This window comes from Bos taurus, chromosome 18, assembly GCF_002263795.3.
Source record: "Bos taurus isolate L1 Dominette 01449 registration number 42190680 breed Hereford chromosome 18, ARS-UCD2.0, whole genome shotgun sequence".
NCBI classification, from domain to species: domain Eukaryota; kingdom Metazoa; phylum Chordata; class Mammalia; order Artiodactyla; family Bovidae; genus Bos; species Bos taurus.
The window spans coordinates 54608672-54627364 of record NC_037345.1 but is presented as its reverse complement, the minus strand read 5'-3'; the positions used below and the strand labels follow the sequence as shown (position 1 = coordinate 54627364).

The 18693-nt window shown below is 54.7% G+C and overlaps 1 protein-coding gene across 3 annotated transcripts in view; it reads right to left on the bottom strand.

The window, feature by feature from the left end:
• Positions 1–4261: 4261 nt before the first annotated feature.
• The window catches only part of BICRA (BRD4 interacting chromatin remodeling complex associated protein), a 74295-nt gene continuing 59863 nt past the window's right edge, over positions 4262–18693 (bottom strand). For all 3 annotated transcript variants that reach the window (XM_059877584.1, XM_024979183.2, XM_024979185.2), the window contains 8 exons: positions 10426–11070; positions 10078–10258; positions 9666–9775; positions 8514–8575; positions 7297–7445; positions 7090–7184; positions 6780–6882; positions 4262–6294 (listed from right to left, as the gene is read on the bottom strand). In XM_059877584.1, the coding sequence (XP_059733567.1) occupies positions 5174–6294; positions 6780–6882; positions 7090–7184; positions 7297–7445; positions 8514–8575; positions 9666–9775; positions 10078–10258; positions 10426–11070 (2466 nt within the window). In that variant the 3' untranslated portion in view covers positions 4262–5173. The remainder of the gene's footprint in view (positions 6295–6779; positions 6883–7089; positions 7185–7296; positions 7446–8513; positions 8576–9665; positions 9776–10077; positions 10259–10425; positions 11071–18693) is intronic.

Here is an 18693-nt window from a genome sequence, read left to right as displayed (position 1 = left end):
ATGCAGTACCCACCATCCCTCCATTCTCGCTGCTTTATTCTTCTCTGCAGCCTTTATCACCATATTTTACATTTCTCTGTTTCAGGGAGGGTCTCCCTCACGAGAACATGAGTCCTGTGAGAGCAAGGATTCCAGACGGTCATCAAGAGGAATCTTTGATGTTCTCACACTGTGTTTGGAATTTCCAGTGATTGCTTACTCATCACTGATTAGACCCACTGCAAGCTAGCTTTCTAATTGTTCGCTGGTACACCAGACCCTATTACCCTGTCACAGCCTTGTCAATTTTAAAAAATACTGATAACTGTATTTCAGTATAATTGGTTCCCTTGGGATCCTAAGGGTTTCATTTTGTGCATTAAAGATAATATTCTAGGAAGGGGTCAGTGGAGTGACGTATTCAGCTCCATTAAATACCCTTTGAGCCCTTAATAACCAAGGTGGCTGTCACATCTTGCTACCTGCTGACCTCCGAATCAGGGAGTCTCTGACATCTGTCCCCAGTGTCATCCAATTTCCTTGATGCCCTTGGAGCCTCTGGAGTCCCCACTGCAAAGCACAAGCTCAGATATTCTTTTCTCTGCCCTCACCCCATCTGTCAAAACTGAAAAGAGAAACTGACATATTCTACAACATGAATGAAGACATTAGGTTGAGTGAAATAAGCCACTCACAAAAGAACACATATTGTGATTCCACTCATACAAGATGCTTAGGGTAGTCTGATTCAGAGACAGAAAGTGGAATGGTGGTCGTGGGGGAGCTGGGTGGAAGTGGAGAGGGGACAGGATCATGGTTTCATGGGCACAGAGTTTCAGTTCTGCAAGATGAAATGAGTTCCTGACTTCCAGGCTGACCACAGGTTGGTGGTCCAATGGCTAAGACTCTGAGATCCCATTGCAGGCGGCCCAGGTTCGATCCTTGGTCAAGAAACTATGAACCCACATGCTGCAACTAAACAACAAAAAATCCTTCATGTTACAACGAAGACCCAGCACAGCCAAATGAAAAAAAAATTGATGAAATGAGTTCTGAAGATTGATGGTTGCACAGTGTAAATGTCTTAATGCCGATGTGGTTACGAAGATAAATTTTACGTTATGGGTATTTTTTCATAATTAAAAAAAAATGGAGAAAGCAGCCAGTGAGCTTGTTCACTTGGGACACTGGTCAGTCTTGGGTTCCAGTCGCGCTCCGTGTCCAGGTGACTTGGGCCCAGAGGTAGTCATTTCTGGCTTCTTTTTCTGGATGGCTCAGCTGTAGAAAGGGGCTTCCCAGGTGGCACAGTGGTAAAGAATCCACCTGCCGATACAGGAGATGCAAGGGACTCGGTTTCGATCCCCGGGTCAAGAAGATCCCCTGGAGAAGGAAAAGGCAACCTACTCCAGTGTTCTTGCCTGGGAAATCCCAAGGACAGAGGAGCCTGGCAGGTTACAGTCAACGGGGTCACAAAGGGTTGGACACGACTGAGCGACTGAACACTCTCCAGATGCCCACTCCGCTGCATCTAGCATCTTAGAACGAATATGCCAAAGGCTAACTGTAGAAGCTAAGGTCAGTTTTGGTCTCATACCCCGGGGCTTGGGGAGGAGGCTGTCTCTGGCTTCTGCACAGCAGACTTGTCAAGGCCTTGTATGCAGGACTTCCCTGGTGGCTCAGACGGTAAAGCGTCTGTCTACAATGCGGGAGACCCGGGTTCGATCCCTGGGTCGGGAAGATCCGGTGGAGAAGGAAATGGCAATCACTCCAGTACTATTGCCTGGGAAATCCCATGGACAGAGGAGCCTGGTAAGCTACAGTCCTCGGGGCCTCAGTTTCCTCATCTGCAAGATGGGGTTATTAATTCCCACAAGGCAGCTTCTGTGAGCATCAAATAAGATATCCCAGGTGAAGTGCTGGGAGCCCAAGATAAGTGTTCTGGAAACGTTACTCATCGTGTCCCTCTGCTTGGGCTGCATTTGGGCTGCATTCAGCTAGCTTTCCAATGTTAGCCGGTGGAAATGACTGGCAAACTTCTTTCCACGGCTACGTGAGGTCTTCCAGGAGCCTGCGAGGATTCAAGGATGTTGAGAACCGCTGTTCTCCTTTAGTGCTTTATTACATAAGCGGGGGAAGTAGGTCTAGAGCTGGCGGAGGGGGGGGGGGTCTCTCTCCTGGAGATCCCATATATCTGCTTCTCCCCTCCCAAACACCCCCAGGAGCCTGCCAAGGACCGGGGTGGATCACCCTAGTCCAGCCGCTGTAACATCCACCTGACTGTGGCCGTTGCCTCCTTGCCCTGTAGGTTGCATACATGGCCGCTAGAGGGCGCCTGGGAAAACGAAGTCAGCTCAGCCCTCTGCGCAGAACCCGCCGGTGGCTCCTGCCTCATTCTTAGAGTAAAAGCGAAGTTTTCAGCGTGGAGCTATTGGATCCTACAGGATAGGCCCCCTTTGTTCCCACTGACCTCACCTCTTGTCTGTACCCCGTTCTTCCCCAGGTTCCAGTCACAGACCCATTTGGTGGTTTTACATTCTATCCACGCTCCTGCCTCAGGGCCTTTGCACTGGCTGTTCTCGCTGCCTTGAGTACTCTCTTCCTGTGGTCCCCTCCCTTCTTTAATGCAGTTCTCTGTTCAGATGTCACCTCCTCAAAGAAGTCTTCCCTTCCCACTTGATCCTGAGGGCCTTCATGTGCGGTTGGGCAGATTGTTCACTGCACAAAGCACTGGCTTGATTGAAGGGGGCTGGAATCTGGGTCATGTGCTGCTCTCCAAATTCCCAGAGGAAGGGGGTGCTGTTTTCTAGTTCACACAAAAGGGTTCTAGGAATGAGCAGCTGCTGTGTCCAATTGAGCTGCGTCTCCCCAAGAGATATGCCAGTGTCCTAACCCGAGTGAATTACCTGTGAATTTGTGATCTTCTTTGGAAATGCCGTCTTTGCAGATGTCATCTAGTTAAGACCAGCACATCCTGGAGTAGGCTAGGCTCAAATCCAATATGGCTGGTGTCCTCATAAGAGAAGACACGCCGATGCTGAGGGGAAATGGCTCAGAAGGAGAGAATGGAGGGATGTAGCTAACAGCCAAAGAAGACCCGGGATGACCAGAGATTGGAAAATGTAAGGAAGGACCCTCCCCTTGTCACTAGGGGAACGGTAGTCCTGACCACACTTTTGATTTGGAACTTCTAGCCTCTGGAACTGAGAGAATAAATTTCTTTTAAGCCACCCACCCAATTGGGTGTTTTTTGTTCTTTTCATATAAAGTGATTTGGTTTATTGGCTGCACCGGGTGGCATGTGAGATCTTAGTTCAGCCATCAGGGATAAAACCCATACCCCCTACCTTGGCAGCGTGGAGTTTTAACACTGGACCATGAGGGAAGTTCCCGGAGGTACCTTTTTTCGTATCCATGGGAAGCTAACATATCCTGCTTGACTGCCCCCCCATATCTCTGACACTGTACACATTTAGTCAATCCTCACTATTAGCAGGTACCCTGCTTGTGAATTCATCTACTTGTTGGAACTTTCGTCTGTTGCCAAAAATCCGTGGAACTTCCACGGACATGCACAGAGTGGCGGAAACGTTGAGTGGCCCAGCAGGCATGTTTCCGACTGAGTGCTGAATAGGTGAGGACGCTCTCCTACTTGAAACCATGCATCCTTTTGCGGGTGTATTCACATTTTGATGCTTTTGCTGACTTCGCTGTTTTAAATAGCCCCCAGGGTTCTTGAGTTCTTAAGCCTAAGGAGGGTAGGATGTGCCTTACAGAGAAAACACCGTGTTACAGAAGCTTCATTCTGGCATGAGTTAATGCTGCTGGCTGTGCGATCAGTGTTAAGAATCAACACTATATATTAAGTGAAGGGTCTTTAAACAGAAAAACAAAGTGATGTGTTGAGGGTTTGACAAAAATGTGGATCAGAGGCTGGCCGGAAGCTAGCCCTGTATTTTTCCCAGGAGGGATGGTTACACATTGACGAATTCCATGCTCCGGGAGACCACAGAACCGCACCAGGAATGATACAAAAACATGTGGCTGATTGAGTTTTTCACTGTCTGCCCCCTTCACTAAGAAGTCGGGCCTCCCAGAACAGGCGCTTCCATCATATTCAGCTGCACCCTTATGCCTAGAATAGGACCTGGCCCCCAGCAGGGGCTCACAAATTAATGTGTAGTAAGTCCCCACAATCCCCCTCTCCACCCACCTGTCGCCCCAACCCGCAGACTCCAAACAAGTTCCCGAAAATCCCAAAGCAATGCGGGCGGGGGGGCGTCAGTACAGTTTTAAAAAAAGGATCGCTTTTTAATTTACAAGAGTTCTAAATGTACAGAATTCTCCTTTTAAAAAAATCGTTATACACAATAAATACAGTACAAAAAAATTTATCTTACAGTACTAGTTTTGTCTCCAAGATTTCAAAATCTGGCGCGGATGGCTGGCGGCAGGAAGAACAGAGGGGAAGACTGGCTGGGGAAGGGGGTAGAAGGAAGATCCCGGTTTTGTTTGGGAGGTGCTCGGATTTCAGTCGAGGGACTGGAGGCTTTTGAAATCTTTCTCACTCGAGCACATACAGAGGGACATAGGACACGGAGAGGGATACACACATACACACACACACACACGGATGTGACACGGGTGCCCGCAGGCACGCACTGCCAGGTGGGGGGTCCCGGGAGGCAGGCTCACGCCGCCCTTTCCCTGCGTTTCCTGTCTTGGCCTGTGGGGGGCGTTGGAGAGACGCGGACCCTGCCAGCGACGGGTGCAGGGACAGATTGAAGCCACGCGGGCAAACCGGGTACCTGGATGCGTGTGAGCGGTGGGGACCGCCAGGGAGCCCTCCTCCCTGGCCAATGCGCACGTGTCCCCCGGGCGGAGGGGCGGGGCGTGGCTGGAAATGGGAAGAAATAGGAAACGACACACCAGGATTACCCCCTCCTTTGGCAGGGGAGACCTTGTACATTAGAGCCCCCCTCCCCGAAATCCACGACCCCACCCAACCACCCGGATGACAGGAGGTGGGGGGGGGACGAGGCCTTTGTGACTCAAATAACTTAGGCAAGAAAAACTCAAGGGGTCCCCGGCTCGTGTACCCCAGGAGGCTGAGGTCAGACGCCCGGCTGTCCCCCTCCCTGCTCCCCGCTGCGTCCCTGCGGAGAAAGGGGACAGGGAAGGGAAGTCCAGCCCAGTGTTATCTGTTCAACGTCCTGGTGCCGAGGCCACCGTTGTGACTGGAGGGCGGGTAGGCCTCCGGCCTGTGCAGGGGTGTCGGGGAGGTGGGCGTGACGGCCGCTGGGGTGGCGTGGGAGTACGGGGGTGCGGGCGTCCGGCCGGGGGCCTGTTGGAGGTTCAAGATGCTGTCGATGGCGCTCTGCAGGTGTTCTGTGAGCGTGTCGTCCTGTGGGCTGTCGCTGGAGAAGCTGGCCTGGTCCACGTCGGGCGACTCGGACTTGCGCCGCTTGGCGGGGGGCAGCGGGGGTGCCTCCCAGCCGGGCTCCCGGCTGCCGCTGCCCTGCCCGGTGCCCGCCGCAGGGTCAGCCGGGCCGGCCTTCAGCATCCGCTGGTACAGCTCGTCCTCCACCGCCGCCAGCTCGCGAATGAGCCCGCTGGTGGCCTCGTCCACTTTGGTGGGCAGCGGGGCCGGGCTGCCGCCCCGGGCTCTGCCCACGGCCGCCGCCGCTGCCCCCTCGGTCACCCCGACACCTGGGGCCTCCACGTTCTCACGGTAGGTCTTGCGGAGGGGTAAACGGGGGCAGTGCGGGGCCGGCTGCGGGGGCTTGCGGTCAGCGGCCGCCGCCGGCGGTGGCGGGTGGTCCACCGTACCGTTCATCTGGCCCGGGGCGGGGGGCGGCGGCGGGGGCCGGGGCGGGGGCTCGGCCGCCTTGAGGGAGGTGGGGGGCGGCGGCGGCGTTTGGTGCACCGGGTCCAAAGCCGTGTTGTGGACGACCTTGCTGAGCCCAGCTTCCTGTTTGATCTTGAGTTTGAGCCCGATGCGGCTCCGGGCCTCGTAGGTCTTAATGGGCGGCCGGTTGCGGGAGGGCATGGGGCCGTCCTCGTCGGCGTCCAGGGAGGAGGCGGCGGAGGACGAGGAGGACGAAGACAGGGAGGACGAGGAGGCCCGCGCCCAGGTCACGGAGGGGGAGCCGCCCACGCCGCCGTGCCGGATCACCAGCTTGGTGGGCAGGTGCAGAGGGGGCTGGGCTGGGGCCCCGGACGCCGAGGACGGAGACGGGCCGTGGCCGGGCAGCCGGTGTCCCTCGGAAGAAGCGGCGACGGGGAGGCCGAGAGTGCGGGAGGAAGACACGTACTCATCTGTAGAAGGGGGCCAAGAAAACCCTGGGGGTTAGCCAAGGCAGGAGGCCCCTGCAGAGCTGAGAGGAGCCGGTGTCCACTGAGTACTGACCATCTGCCGGGCCCGCTAAGCCCTTCACTCACGAGGACACTGCTAGGCAAGACCCTTTCCCCAAGTTCCAAGTCCCCGTAATATGCCAGCAGCCCTGGGCACCGGACAGAGGATACCACCTAACTTCTGCAACCCACTAACTTCTGCTGGCTTCACCCCAGTCCTGGCTCTGCTCTCCCGCTTTTCTGTGCCCCCGGGGGTGGCAGAACGTTCCCTCCCTCCAGGTCCAGGATTGAGGGGGCGAAATGGACACAGGATGATGGGATGAGCAGGAAGCGGAGGTCCACTCTCAGGGCTTTCAGGCTGGGCTCGGGCGCCGCCCAGTGGCAGAGTGAGGGAAAGCGCCGCACCCTGCGGAGGCGGCGGGGACCCGGCTCCCTCCGCTCTCACCTACCTGGCTTCTCCTTGGCCAGCTGCTTGTCTAAGGCCAGCGTGGTCTTTTCCTCTTGAATGAACATTCGGTCGATCATTACCATCTCCGCGGAGGGGCTCACCCTCTGGGGGCAGGGAGGGGGAGAGGCAATTAGATGAGCCAGTGAAGAAGCGAGGTGGAGGAGGGGACGCGGTCGCCAGGATGGATGGGAACAGATTCCCAACTGTCCTTCTTGTGATCTGATCCCTCCCTCCCTCCCTTCTTGCAGCGGGGGGGTGGGGGTGGGGGAAGGGCAGGGTCCCCCAGGAAGAAAGGTGACAGGCTACCCTACCCGGGACTCCTCCAGCAGCAGGAGGCGGTATTTATTGAGCATGGCCTGGGTGCGTTTCAGCAGCTGCGTGGAGACCGTCTCGAACTCCTCGTCCACTGCGGAGGAAGAGGTCCAGAGACCCAGATGTTGGGGAAGGACCCACAGTCAAGGGCGCCTGCACCCTGTATGGTCCTCACCACCCGCCTCCACACCCAGGGGAGGCCTCACCTTTGTGGTAGTCGTTGGGGGAGGGGAGGGCACCCTGGTAGACATGATAGGGCAGGAGGCGGTGCAGGGCATCCTCGAAGGAGGGGAAGGCCGTCTTGCAGTCAGGGTGCAGGACGGAGCCCTGATGTTTGTGCAAATGCTCCAGGAAGCTGGGAGGGTCGGGGGAAGGACCACACACACAGACAACTCGTGGTGAGGCCAGGAGACGGCAGAACCGGACCCTGAGCCCCCAGGCCACAAGGCAGACAACGAGGAGGGAAGGAACGCTGCAGAAATACGTGTGAACGTGTGCCTGGCCTCCCTCACTGTATCTCAGGGGACAACCAATGGCAGGAAGTGCTATCCTTATGCCCATTTTACAGATGAGGAAACTGAGGCCTGCGAAGATGAAGTCACGGATCCAAAGCAGCTAGAGGCAGCGCTGGGAGTTAGATGCCAGAGCGTGCGACTCACCTTCCATGCAATACCATCTCCTGCCACTTGGGGTCAGCATGTCCCCGCTCTACCTGGAACCCAGCAGCAGGCTTGGGGAGGCAGGCAGGGAGGTTGGGCCCTTGCGTGGTTGGTTAATAAGATCTGCTTTCTCACTGAGCAGTAGACTATCGCCTACTATGTATGGCTGTCTCTCCCACCAGACATGCTTCCTTGTCTGTACCCAGTGCTGAAGGCCAGCAGCCCTCACACACAGTGGATGCGGGACCTGGTCTGTCCAGTGTTTCCAGAGTCCAGCATAGGACTGGGCACCCGATGAGGATCTGACCAACACTCTCAGTGGACGGAGGGCAGGAGAGAGGGACAGAACACGAGCATCCAACACGGACCTGCCCACCCACCCCAACAGCCATCCGTCCAGCCATGCACCTGCCTGGGTAGCGTCCATCTATCCATTCACACTGGCCCCCAGGCATCCCTGCGTCCACCTGAACACACACCCCCCAACCCCCGGACAGGAGACACTGCCTGCCAGCCGGGTCCGAGGCGCTCAGGGTACTGCGGTGACCAAGCCACACCAAATATCCACCCCCGCCCGCTTGAAGCCAGCAGCCTAGCTGCCCCACGAATGCTGCTAACACAGCCACAGGGAATCCTCGTCATTCAGCCTATAATCACTACTATTCCCACCCCTCTCCCTAGAGGGGGAGACGGAGGGGTCAATGACACTTCCCGAACCCACAGCGGGGGACAGTGCCGGGCGAGGCGGCACACGCGGAGCTTACCAGGCTTCTTTGCTGGGCTGAAGCGTGGGGGGTTTCTTCAGGCTGCCCAACTTGCTCTCATACTGTGGGGGAGAGAGAAGCCAGTGAGGGGGGGTTTCGCGATGGAGGAGCGTTCCCTTGGCACCTGAGCCTCTCTACGCCCCAGCCTGGGACAAAGATGGGAGGGGCTGATGTCACCCGAGATGGGGTCCCGGTCCTAGCTGCAGGATTCCCCACCCAGCACACTCAACCTGCGGGGAAGGCTGGGGCTGGATCCAGGGCTGGGGGGACACAGCAAGGAGAGGGTTACAGGCAGGCTCAAGCCCCAGGCGTCCACCTGGGTCGCCTCCTCCAGCCCCTTCTCAGGCTTGGGTCTCTCAGCTTCCACCTGGTACCTCCCTCCCTGCCCATCAAAAGGCCCACAAATCCCCCCTCATTGTCCAGCACCTGATGGGCACGGCCTCTTTCCTCCCACCCCTGCCAAAATCTCTACCTTGACTTCCCTTGTCCTGCCTATTCTTCCCTTTCAGGCTCTCTCGAATCTTGTCTCTGCCTCAGTCTCCTCCACCTTCCCTGCCTATGCCCCTCTGGCCTGGGTACCACCATCCTAGCTCTCCTCTTGACCACATCCTCCCCTCCCCCCACCCCCATCACCACCTTCTCTTTTCTCTGGCTGCACTGCAAGGCATGTGGGACCTTGGTTCCCCAACCAGGGATTGAACCCATTCCCCCTGTACTGGAAGTGCGGAGTCTTAACCGCCAAGGCAGTCCCTCTGCCATCTCTGACTCAGTGTCTTGCTGGCCACCCTGCCCTGTCCTTCCTTTTAGGGTCTCCCCCCCGCCTGTCCTGAGCCAACACAGTCCCTTCTCCTGCAGCCTCCATCTCTCACCTGCTCATGCCCCCAGTGACCGCCTGGGGTCTCTCTCAGGCCATCTCTCCCATCCTCATTCTGTCGTTTCGGTGTTTGGGGGTGGATCTCGGTTCAACTGTCTTGGTTTCCCACGTGCCCCAGCCTGGACTGGCTGGATGTCTTACTCCCGACCTGGCTGTGTCTCTGCCCATCTCTACCTCCCTGCCTGCCTGCCGGCCGGCCTCCCCTTCCCCTCCAGCCCCATCACAGTTCCCCAGCGACCAGGCCTGGGCCCTAGCCTGCCACTCTGGGTGCCCCTTACCTGCAGCCCGGAGGACTTCCCTGGCCCAGAAGGGGCGGCCTTGGCCACGGTCAGGGTTGGGAGGTTGCTGGCAAAGGCTTTGCTCTCGGCAGGAAGCAGAGGAGGCAGGCCTGGGGTGGAGGTGTGGGCAGACAGGGCTCAGGGGTCACGGGCACAAAGGCCCCCCCAGAGACCCTGCACCCCCTACTGCTCTGGTTCTTGGGCCTCGGGGGCTATGGCGGCCCCAAAGTGAATGCGCCTGGAGGGGATCTGGGGAGTACAGCCCGCCCCCCTCCACCGTCCCTGTCCCTGGAGATCTGGGTGACCCTTGGGCTCCGGTGCCCACAGTTCTGGCCCACATGTCCTCCCTGTGACTCCCACCCACCTGCTTCGGGCCCCTCCATGGCTCCGTTGCGGGCTCCCTCTCCCCTACCTGTGGTGGCCATGGGCGCTGGGGCAGGGGGATGGCTGGGGGTGGTGGGGGTCCCGGATGGAGCCTGCCCACTGACCAGCACGGAGGCAGTGGGGCTGGCAAGGGGTCCCAGGCTGGCGGAGGACTGTGGGGCGGTGGGGGCCCCCACGGCCTTGCTCTGGAGAATGATCCCAGACGGCACCTGAGGAGGGGGACAGGTGGTTTGGGGCAGGGGAACACGCTAGGAGCAGGGGCAGCCAGGAACCAGGAACGGGGGTGAAGAGAAAGCCAGAAAGCGGGAGGGAATTGGACTGGCAGGGAGGGTGGGGGTGTGGCGTGGGTGGTGGGCTGGCCCCTGCCTCCAATTACCTGGTGAAATCTCTCGAGAAGAGCCTTCGGCTGGGGCAGCGCCGGGAAGGGGGTGGTCACCATCTGGAAGGTCCGAGGAGGCGGTGGGGGGGGCGCTGCGGGCTCAGGGACCAGGTGGAGGGTCGGAGGGGGCGTGGGGGATTTGTGGGGCCCCTGGCTGGGTGGGTACTGCAGCTGGAAGTCAGGCGGCGTGGGGGCTGGCAGCCGGGAGGACGTCTCGGAGGAGGAGGTGGAGGCGACCCCGACAGTGGAGGTGGAGGCCGGAGGGAGGTGGGGGGCGGGGGCCAGTGGCCCCTCCAGAGGCTGGGATGGGGGTCGCAGTGGGGGCTGGGGTGGGCCTGGGACGGTGGGGGCCGGGGTGCTTGTGGAGGGGGCGCCGCCCAGCTGGTTCTGGATGACAAAGATGCCAGGCAGGGTAGGGGGGACCTGGGGAGGAGGGCAGGGGTGCAGGGCGGGCTCTGAGGGGGGACGGGACAAGCTCTGAGGCTGGGAAGGGGGGCGGGAGTGGGGGCGAGATGGGGGGCGGGACGGGGGCCGGGCCGGGTGAGGGGACGGCAGGTGGGGGCTGTCCCCCAGGGGGGCCTGGTGAGGTAGTGACGGGGAAGAGGAGGGGCCGGGGCCCTTCAGCGGAGCCGCTGCGGGGATCTGGGCAGGGGAGGAGGGAGAGGGGAGGGGGCGGGGGTCAGAACCAACCTTGGCTCCCCTGGCCCCAAGACACTGGGGACCCCGGCCACTCCCGCCCGGAAGCCCTGCCCCCCTTCTTGGCCACCCCTTGTCCTGATCCCCGCCCCCGCCATCCTTCTCACCACTCCACCTCCATCCCCCACCTTGTACCTGCCCCCCACCCCCGACCTGTCCACCTACCTCATTCCCTCAACCTATCCCTTCTCGACCCACCATCTGCCCCCCCAACTCCGTACCTCTGCCTTCTGATCTCCGCCCCTGCCCCCCAGACCCCCCTCCCCCCAGAGGAAGGCGAGCTCTACAGGCTTTGGGGGCAGCAGCAGAGGAAGCAGTGGCGGCGGGAGCACCACACCAGCTGCCTGCGGCAGGTAGGCAGAGGGGGCCAGGGAGCAGAGCACAGCAGCAAGTGCGGAGGGGTGGGGAGGGTGCCGGGCTGACAGTCCAGCTGACCCAGGAGAACAGACACCAGCAGGGAGACTGCGGCTGCTGCGAACTGGGGGTGGGGGTGGGGGCCAATGGTTGAGGAGGGCACGCTGGGAATGGGGGAGCCGGGGATGAGGATGGAAACCAAGGGTCAAGGTCAGGGTCGAGTCCCCCTGGATGCCAGCACATGAGTTACGAGTCCCCTTCTAAGTGTCCATGACCTGTACCTGTGGGGTCATGGCTGCATGGCTACCTGGGGGTCGTGGAAACCTACAGGTATGGGTGTGAGTGTGTGCGTGCATGTGTGTGTGTGTGTATCAGGCTTGCATATGCAATCTAAGCACTAGTCTGTAACACGTACACAGTGACCTCACCTAAAACACACCTCAGTCAGGGCACCCTTCTCCCCCTAAAGGTCACCTCTCCAGGAACCTCAAACCTCAGCAGCTGCTATTGAACCATGGGCAACAGCTGGGCACCCAACACTGAACTGGCACCTCTCTGCTCTGGGTCACAGAATCCACCCCACAGAGCGCCCACTGACCCAGCGCTTGCGGCTGGGAACGTGTACCCACTCATGGGCTCTCTCCATGGTCCTGAGAGCTGTGATCGTATCTGACCCACTTCACAGATCAGACACTGAGGCCAGGGAACCAAAATGACCGGTCCAAATGATACAAATGAACTTACAACACAGAAAGAGACCCATAGACTTAAAAACCTAACCTACTGTTTCCTGGTTGGGGGGGGCGGTGGTGGGCAGGGGGAAGGAGATAGTTAGGGAGTTTTGGAAGGTCATGTATATACTGCTATATTCAAAATAGATAATCACCAAGGACCTACTGTAGAGCACAGGGAACTCTGCTCAATGATATGTGGCAGCCTGGATGGGAGGGGAGTTTAGGAGAGAATAGATGCATGTACATGTATGGCTGCTCACCTGAAACCATCACTAAATTGTTAATCGGCTATACTCCAATACAAAATAAAAAGTTTAAAGTTCGGAAATAAATAAATAGATATTAAATGAAACAAACAAAACAGAAGAGCCTCGAGTGGACCTGGTAATCTCGCCTGCAGCAATTTGTGATCAGGAATATTCAGGCTCTTGCTCACAGGGCTGGCCACCGTGGGACTATTTACAACAGAGAAAACCAGAGAAGAAAGCTGGTGGGAGCCGCAGGCGAGGAGCTGACAGTGAGGACCAAGGGGGCTGTCCCGCTTGGCACTCTCCCCTCCTAAGCACAGGCTTCAGAGGGCACGATGAAGTGGCAACACAGACCAGATGCTGAGAGAGAATGACAGCGATCCACAACACGATTGCTAGACGGCTGGCTGCACCGCATTATGGACAGTGAATTTGATAACAGTATTGTCACAATGCTAGAGGCACTGGATCTGATGACTGCAGTGGTTGAGTGAGAGGATGCTCTTATTCTCAAAGACAGAAATAATCAGATTAAAATATGAAGGGGGTGCAGAAGCATGATGTCTGCAATTGACTCTCAAATGATTCAGGAAAAGAAAAAGGGATACATGTTGCGAGGGCCGTGGCTAAAGCTAATGTGGCCAAATATTTACAGTGGTTAAATCTGGGGTGGTCCCCAGCGATCCCTGCCTCCCTGTTTTCAGGCTCCAATCAGGGGTGGCCCCTAGCAATCCCCGCCTCCCTGTTTTCAGGCTCCTCCCACACTGTACCAGGGTTGGTCTCTGCAGCCATAGGAACTCAGCGGAAGTGATCACATGTCACTTCCAAGATTAGGTTATAAAAAAGATTGGCTTCTCTCCTGGGCAGCTCCCTTGCTCTTTTTCTAGTCGATTATGTGCTCAGGGGAAGCCGACTGTGGATCATGTGGGCCGCCCTTCGAGGAGGCCTCAGTTTCTCTCTACGTAGGCCCTCTCCCACCAGCAGCCTTACCAGTGCACCATCTTTGTTGTTATTCTGGCTACACAGTGCGGTATGCGGAATCTTAGTTCCCTGACCAGGGATCAAACTCTTACCCTCTGCAGCAGACACACAGAGCCTTAACCACTGGGCCACCAGGGAAGTCCCACAAGTGCAGCATCTTGGAAGCAGACTGTCCAGCCTGGTCGAGCCTTCAGATGACTCAGCCCTGGCTGACACCTTGACTATAATCTCCCAAAAGATCACACACCAGAACCTCCCAGTTAATCTGCTTCCAGATTCCTGATCCTTAGAAATCACGTGAGGTAAGTTAATGTTTGTTGTTTGAAGCTGCTCAGTTTTGGAAGAAAGATAATCCGTTACACAGCAACAGATAACTAAAACATCTGCTTAGAGTAAAGAACTCACATGGGTATTATTCCCACATTCTAGTCTTACAACTTTGCTATATGTTTGAAACTAACTAAAAATGAAAAGCTTAAAAATAACCCCCAAATTGAAAAATATTTTAAAAAATTCTCATCCTCAATAAAAATACAGGGACAAATACACACACACTCCCCCCAAACCAAGTCAAGAAGCAAATGACATACTGGGGGAAATAGTGAGAGTCCCTTGGACAGTAAGGAGATCAAACTGGTCAATCCTAAAGGAAATCAACCCTGAATATTCATTGGAAGGACTGATCCTGAAGCTGAACCACCTAATCTGAAGAACCCATTCATTAGAAAAGACCCTGACGCTGGGAAAGATTAAAGGCAGGAGAAGGGGACGACAGAGGATGAGATGGTGGATGGCATGACTGACTCAACAGACATGTGTTTGAGCAAGCTCTAGGAGACGGTGAAGGACAGGGAAGTCTGGCGTGCTGCAGTCCATGGGGTCGCAAAGAGTCAGACACGAGTTAGTGACTGACCAACAAGACAGCCTAGACAAAGCTCATCTCTCTCATATAAAAAGAGCCTCTGGAAATCACTAAGAATAACAAGCAGTGAGAAAAATGGGGGCAAAGGATATGATCAGACACAGTGTAGAAAAAGAAACACAACAGGCTTAAATAGGTCAAGAGATGCTCAACCTCCCTTGTAATAAGAGAGATGCAGATCAAAGGTGCCCTATGGAGCCAAGTTCAGGCACACATTACAAATAAGTCATATGTCTCACAAAGGCACTCGCACATTGCCTGTGGGAGTCTAAGCTGGCACCATTTGCTACAGCCTCAGAGGAATGCAATTCAGCAGCTGCTGTGCAAATTCTAAGTGCACCTGTGCTTTGATCCAGCAAACAGGCTTCTGGGAAGTGACCAGAGAGACACATGTACACGAGATGACAGATGTTCACTGCAGCTCTATGTGAAGGACCAAAGCCTAGACGTGGTCTAAGCGCATCAGGACAGCACGTCCGAGGATGAAAGCTCATCCAGCCCCATCTACACAAAGGAATACTTCTCCACTGTAACAAAAGGACCATGGAAACGCCCCACGGGCTACCCAAGAACATGGATAATGTGCTACCTGCTGGGTAGAGAGAAATGTTAACCTATATTTGCACAAGGCTGTATATGCACAGAACTGGAAGAAAATACAAAAAAGTTAAGTGCTGAGGCTATGGGGAGGGGTTGGGAATGCAGGCATGGGGTGGGATACTTCCCCCCATACCTTAAAAATCCTTTTTGGAACTTCCCTGGCTGTCCAGTGGTTAAGACTCTGGGCTTCCACTGCAGGGGCGCAGGTTCAATCCCTGGTCAGGGAACTAAGATCCCATACACCACAGATAAAAAGAAAAAAAGATTAGAAAAAAAAAAAACGGTTTTTCATGATTGAACCATGTGAATATACTACCTAATGTCAAAAGGGACAAATGTTTGAAATGGATGAGAAGAAGAAAAGCAAGGCTAAAAGAAGACTTCATACCAAAAATGCTGCCAGCAGCTTCTACACGCTGGTATTTTGGGTGATTTGTTTTTCTTCTTAGTTCTTTTCTGTATTTTTTAAATCCTCTAGAGAAGCATGAAATTATTTTTATAATTACATTTTTTTTTTTAAAGCTCCCACATGAGTGGACTGTTTACTGAGAGATTCCAACTGCCCGTGGGGAGATGGGAAGATGTTAAGATGTTCGAGTCAAGCAGAATTTGAGAGAAGCACAGGAGTGGGGGGGCATGCATCTTCCCACATGGCAGGCAATGAGCGGGTCGCTGATCTGGGGTTGAGGAAGCTGACAGAGGCCTTTACCAGCAGGAACCTCATGAAGGAGCAGCTGGATTGGTCCATAACGTGCTTGGGCAGTGCGTACTGCCAACCCTCCACATCCACGGGGGCTCACCCCATCAGATACCAAAATCCAGGGATGCTCAAGTCCTTTATACCCATGGTGCAGTATTTGCATATAACCTACACACAACCTTTCACATATTTCAAATCACCTCTAGATTACCTATGATGGAGAAGGCAATGGCAACCCACTCCAGGACTCTTGCCTGGAAAATCTCATGGATGGAGGAACCTGGTGGGCTGCAGTCCATGGGGTCGTGAAGAGTCGGACATGACTGAGCGACTTCACTTTCACGCACTGGAGAAGGAAATGGCAACCCACTCCAGTGTTCTTGCCTGGAGAATTCCAGGGGCGGTGGAGCCTGGTGGGCTGCCATCTATGGGGTCGCACAGAGTCGGACACGACTGAAGCAACTTAGCAGCAGCAGCAGCAGATTACCTACAATACCTAATAAATGGCGCTAGTGGTAAAGAACCCACCTGCCCATGCCAGAAGCATAAGTGACGTGCATTCAATCCCTGGGTTGGGAAGATCCCCTGGAGGAGGGCATGGCTACCCACTCCAGTATTCTTGCCTGAAGAATCCCATGGACAGAGGGGCCTGGCGGGCTACAGTCTATGGGGTCGCAAAGAGTCAGACATGACTGACGTGATTTAGCATGCATGCACACACGCACAATGTCAATGCTATGGAAGTAGTTGTCTGCATATTCACATGGTGCTTTTTGGAACTTTCTGGAATATTTTTCCCCGAATATTTTCCATCCACTGGTGGTTGAATCCAGCGGAGCAGAATCTGCAGATTCGGAGGGCCGACTGGATACCCTCTGATGCAGCAATTCTATTTCTAAACATTCACCCTATGGGCATTCTCACGCACGAGCAAAGTCCGGTATAAGAGTATGTATGTATGGGAATGTTCGTTAGCGATTCCATGGGACTGGATACCTTAAGTGTTCACCAATAGGGGACTGAATAAGTGAAGTCTTGCACATCTACAAAATAATAAAATAAAGATCTCAAAAGGTCTGGCAGACTAAGGCCCAGAAGCCAAAGGTGGCCTGCCGCCCGCTTGGCCCGACCATTTTGGACAGCCCGCAAGCTAAGAATAGTTTTTACGCTTTTAAATGGTTGAAAACAAGTCAGAAGAAGAAGAATATTCTTTGACTCGGGACACTGATAGGAGATTCAAATTTCAGTGTGCATAAGTAAGGCTTTATGGGAGCCCACCCACGCTCATTCATTTATCTAGAGCCATTTCTAGGCTATAGTGACAGTCCCGCAAAGCCCAAAACGTTTACTACTGGCCCTTCATGGAAAATTCGCCGGGCTTCTCTCTCACACTCCAGGACTTTCGACATGTCGGTCCTGTTGAAGCACGTTACATACACTAATTCATTTATTCCTCACAACAGCCATTGTGCTCATACCCATTTGTCAGTTCAGGAAGTTGAGGCCCAGGGAGGTTAAGGGGCTTGGGGGAGGCTCCATCTTGGTACTGATGGTCACCCAAGGAGCGAGTCCAGACAAGCACCTGCAGGTATGTGGCGCTGAAGTGGTAGATCACATACGTGCCTTGCCCTGCTCTCAACCACAGCACTCAGAAGGGCTCCTACCAGCCCCGAGCTCCAGCTGAGGATGGAAGGCTCGCAGAGGGGACTGCCCTTGCCCCAGGGACCCAGGCCCACGTCTGACCACCCAAAAACAGTACTTTCAACCTGAGTCTCTCCTAGTCCAGGTGGCCCCTGGCCCCTGCCCTTCCTTCCTGTATAGAGATGACCAGAGGAAATCTTGGCCCCTGTCCCTCTGGACTGACCCGCGCTTGATGCCACAAACACAACAGCTAAAACAATCATTTGTTGTTGAGTCGCTAAGCCACGTCCAACTCTTTTGTGATCCCCATGGACCGAAGCCCGCCAGGTTCCTCTCTATCCACGGGATTTCCCGGACAAGAATACTGGAGTTGGTTGCCATTTCCTTCATCAGAGGCTCTTCCTGACCCAGGGATCGAACTCGCCTCTCCTGCAGTGGCAGGCAGGTTCTTTACCACTGAGCCACCTAGGAAGTCCCCAAGTAATAATAACAATAGCAAATATTTTTGGACTGTTTACTCTGTGCAAAGCACATAGCAACTCGGTTACTCGTCCTAGTAGACGTATAAAGAAACTACTATCCCCATCTTCCAGGTGAGGAAACTGAGGTTCAGCAGTTACAGGGACTTGCCCAGGGTTAGCACAAGGCCTGGCACATACTTAGCGCTCTCTTTTCCCTAAACAACAGTTGATGGAATGAAGAAGCTGGTTGCTTCCAGTCACATGGTGAGTAGCAGAGCCTGAGAGTGAAATCATGGCTATTGACGGGCAAAGTCTAGCTGATTTTCTGCCTGCATGGCCCTCGCTCATCTTATTTCCTCCTCTTTCTGCCTGTCCTAATCTACCTACCCATGGATCCTTTTTGAACAAGTGCAACATCTGTCCCTCCAGAATAAAAGGGGCCCATCCCAACCTCTCATATGCTGATGTGCTAATGACTCATATGAGACAAAGTCTATTTCTCTCATATGTAAAGAGTTTCTACAAACCAACAAGAAAATGACCAGCAATTCAAATTTGAAAATGGCCAAGTGTATCAACAGATAATTCCACAGAAAACACAAATAACTCTAAATCTATAAAAATCTGCCCAGCCTCATTTACAGTAAAAGAAATACAAATTAAAACAGAAGAAGACACTGTTTTTCACTTACCCAAGTGGCCAAGTTCAATATCACTTGAGGGTGGGGGCAAACAACCAGAGATCATATACTGATCAACCACAGATAATCCATTAAACCAATTTATACTCTACAGGGAGCAGTTTGGCAGTATCTGTCACAATTACAAATGCATATGCTCTCAGACCTAGCGATGTCCTTTTAGAATGTATCCAACAAAGAGACATATGTACAGAGTTGTACTTTGCAGCCTTGCTCATCCGACAGCT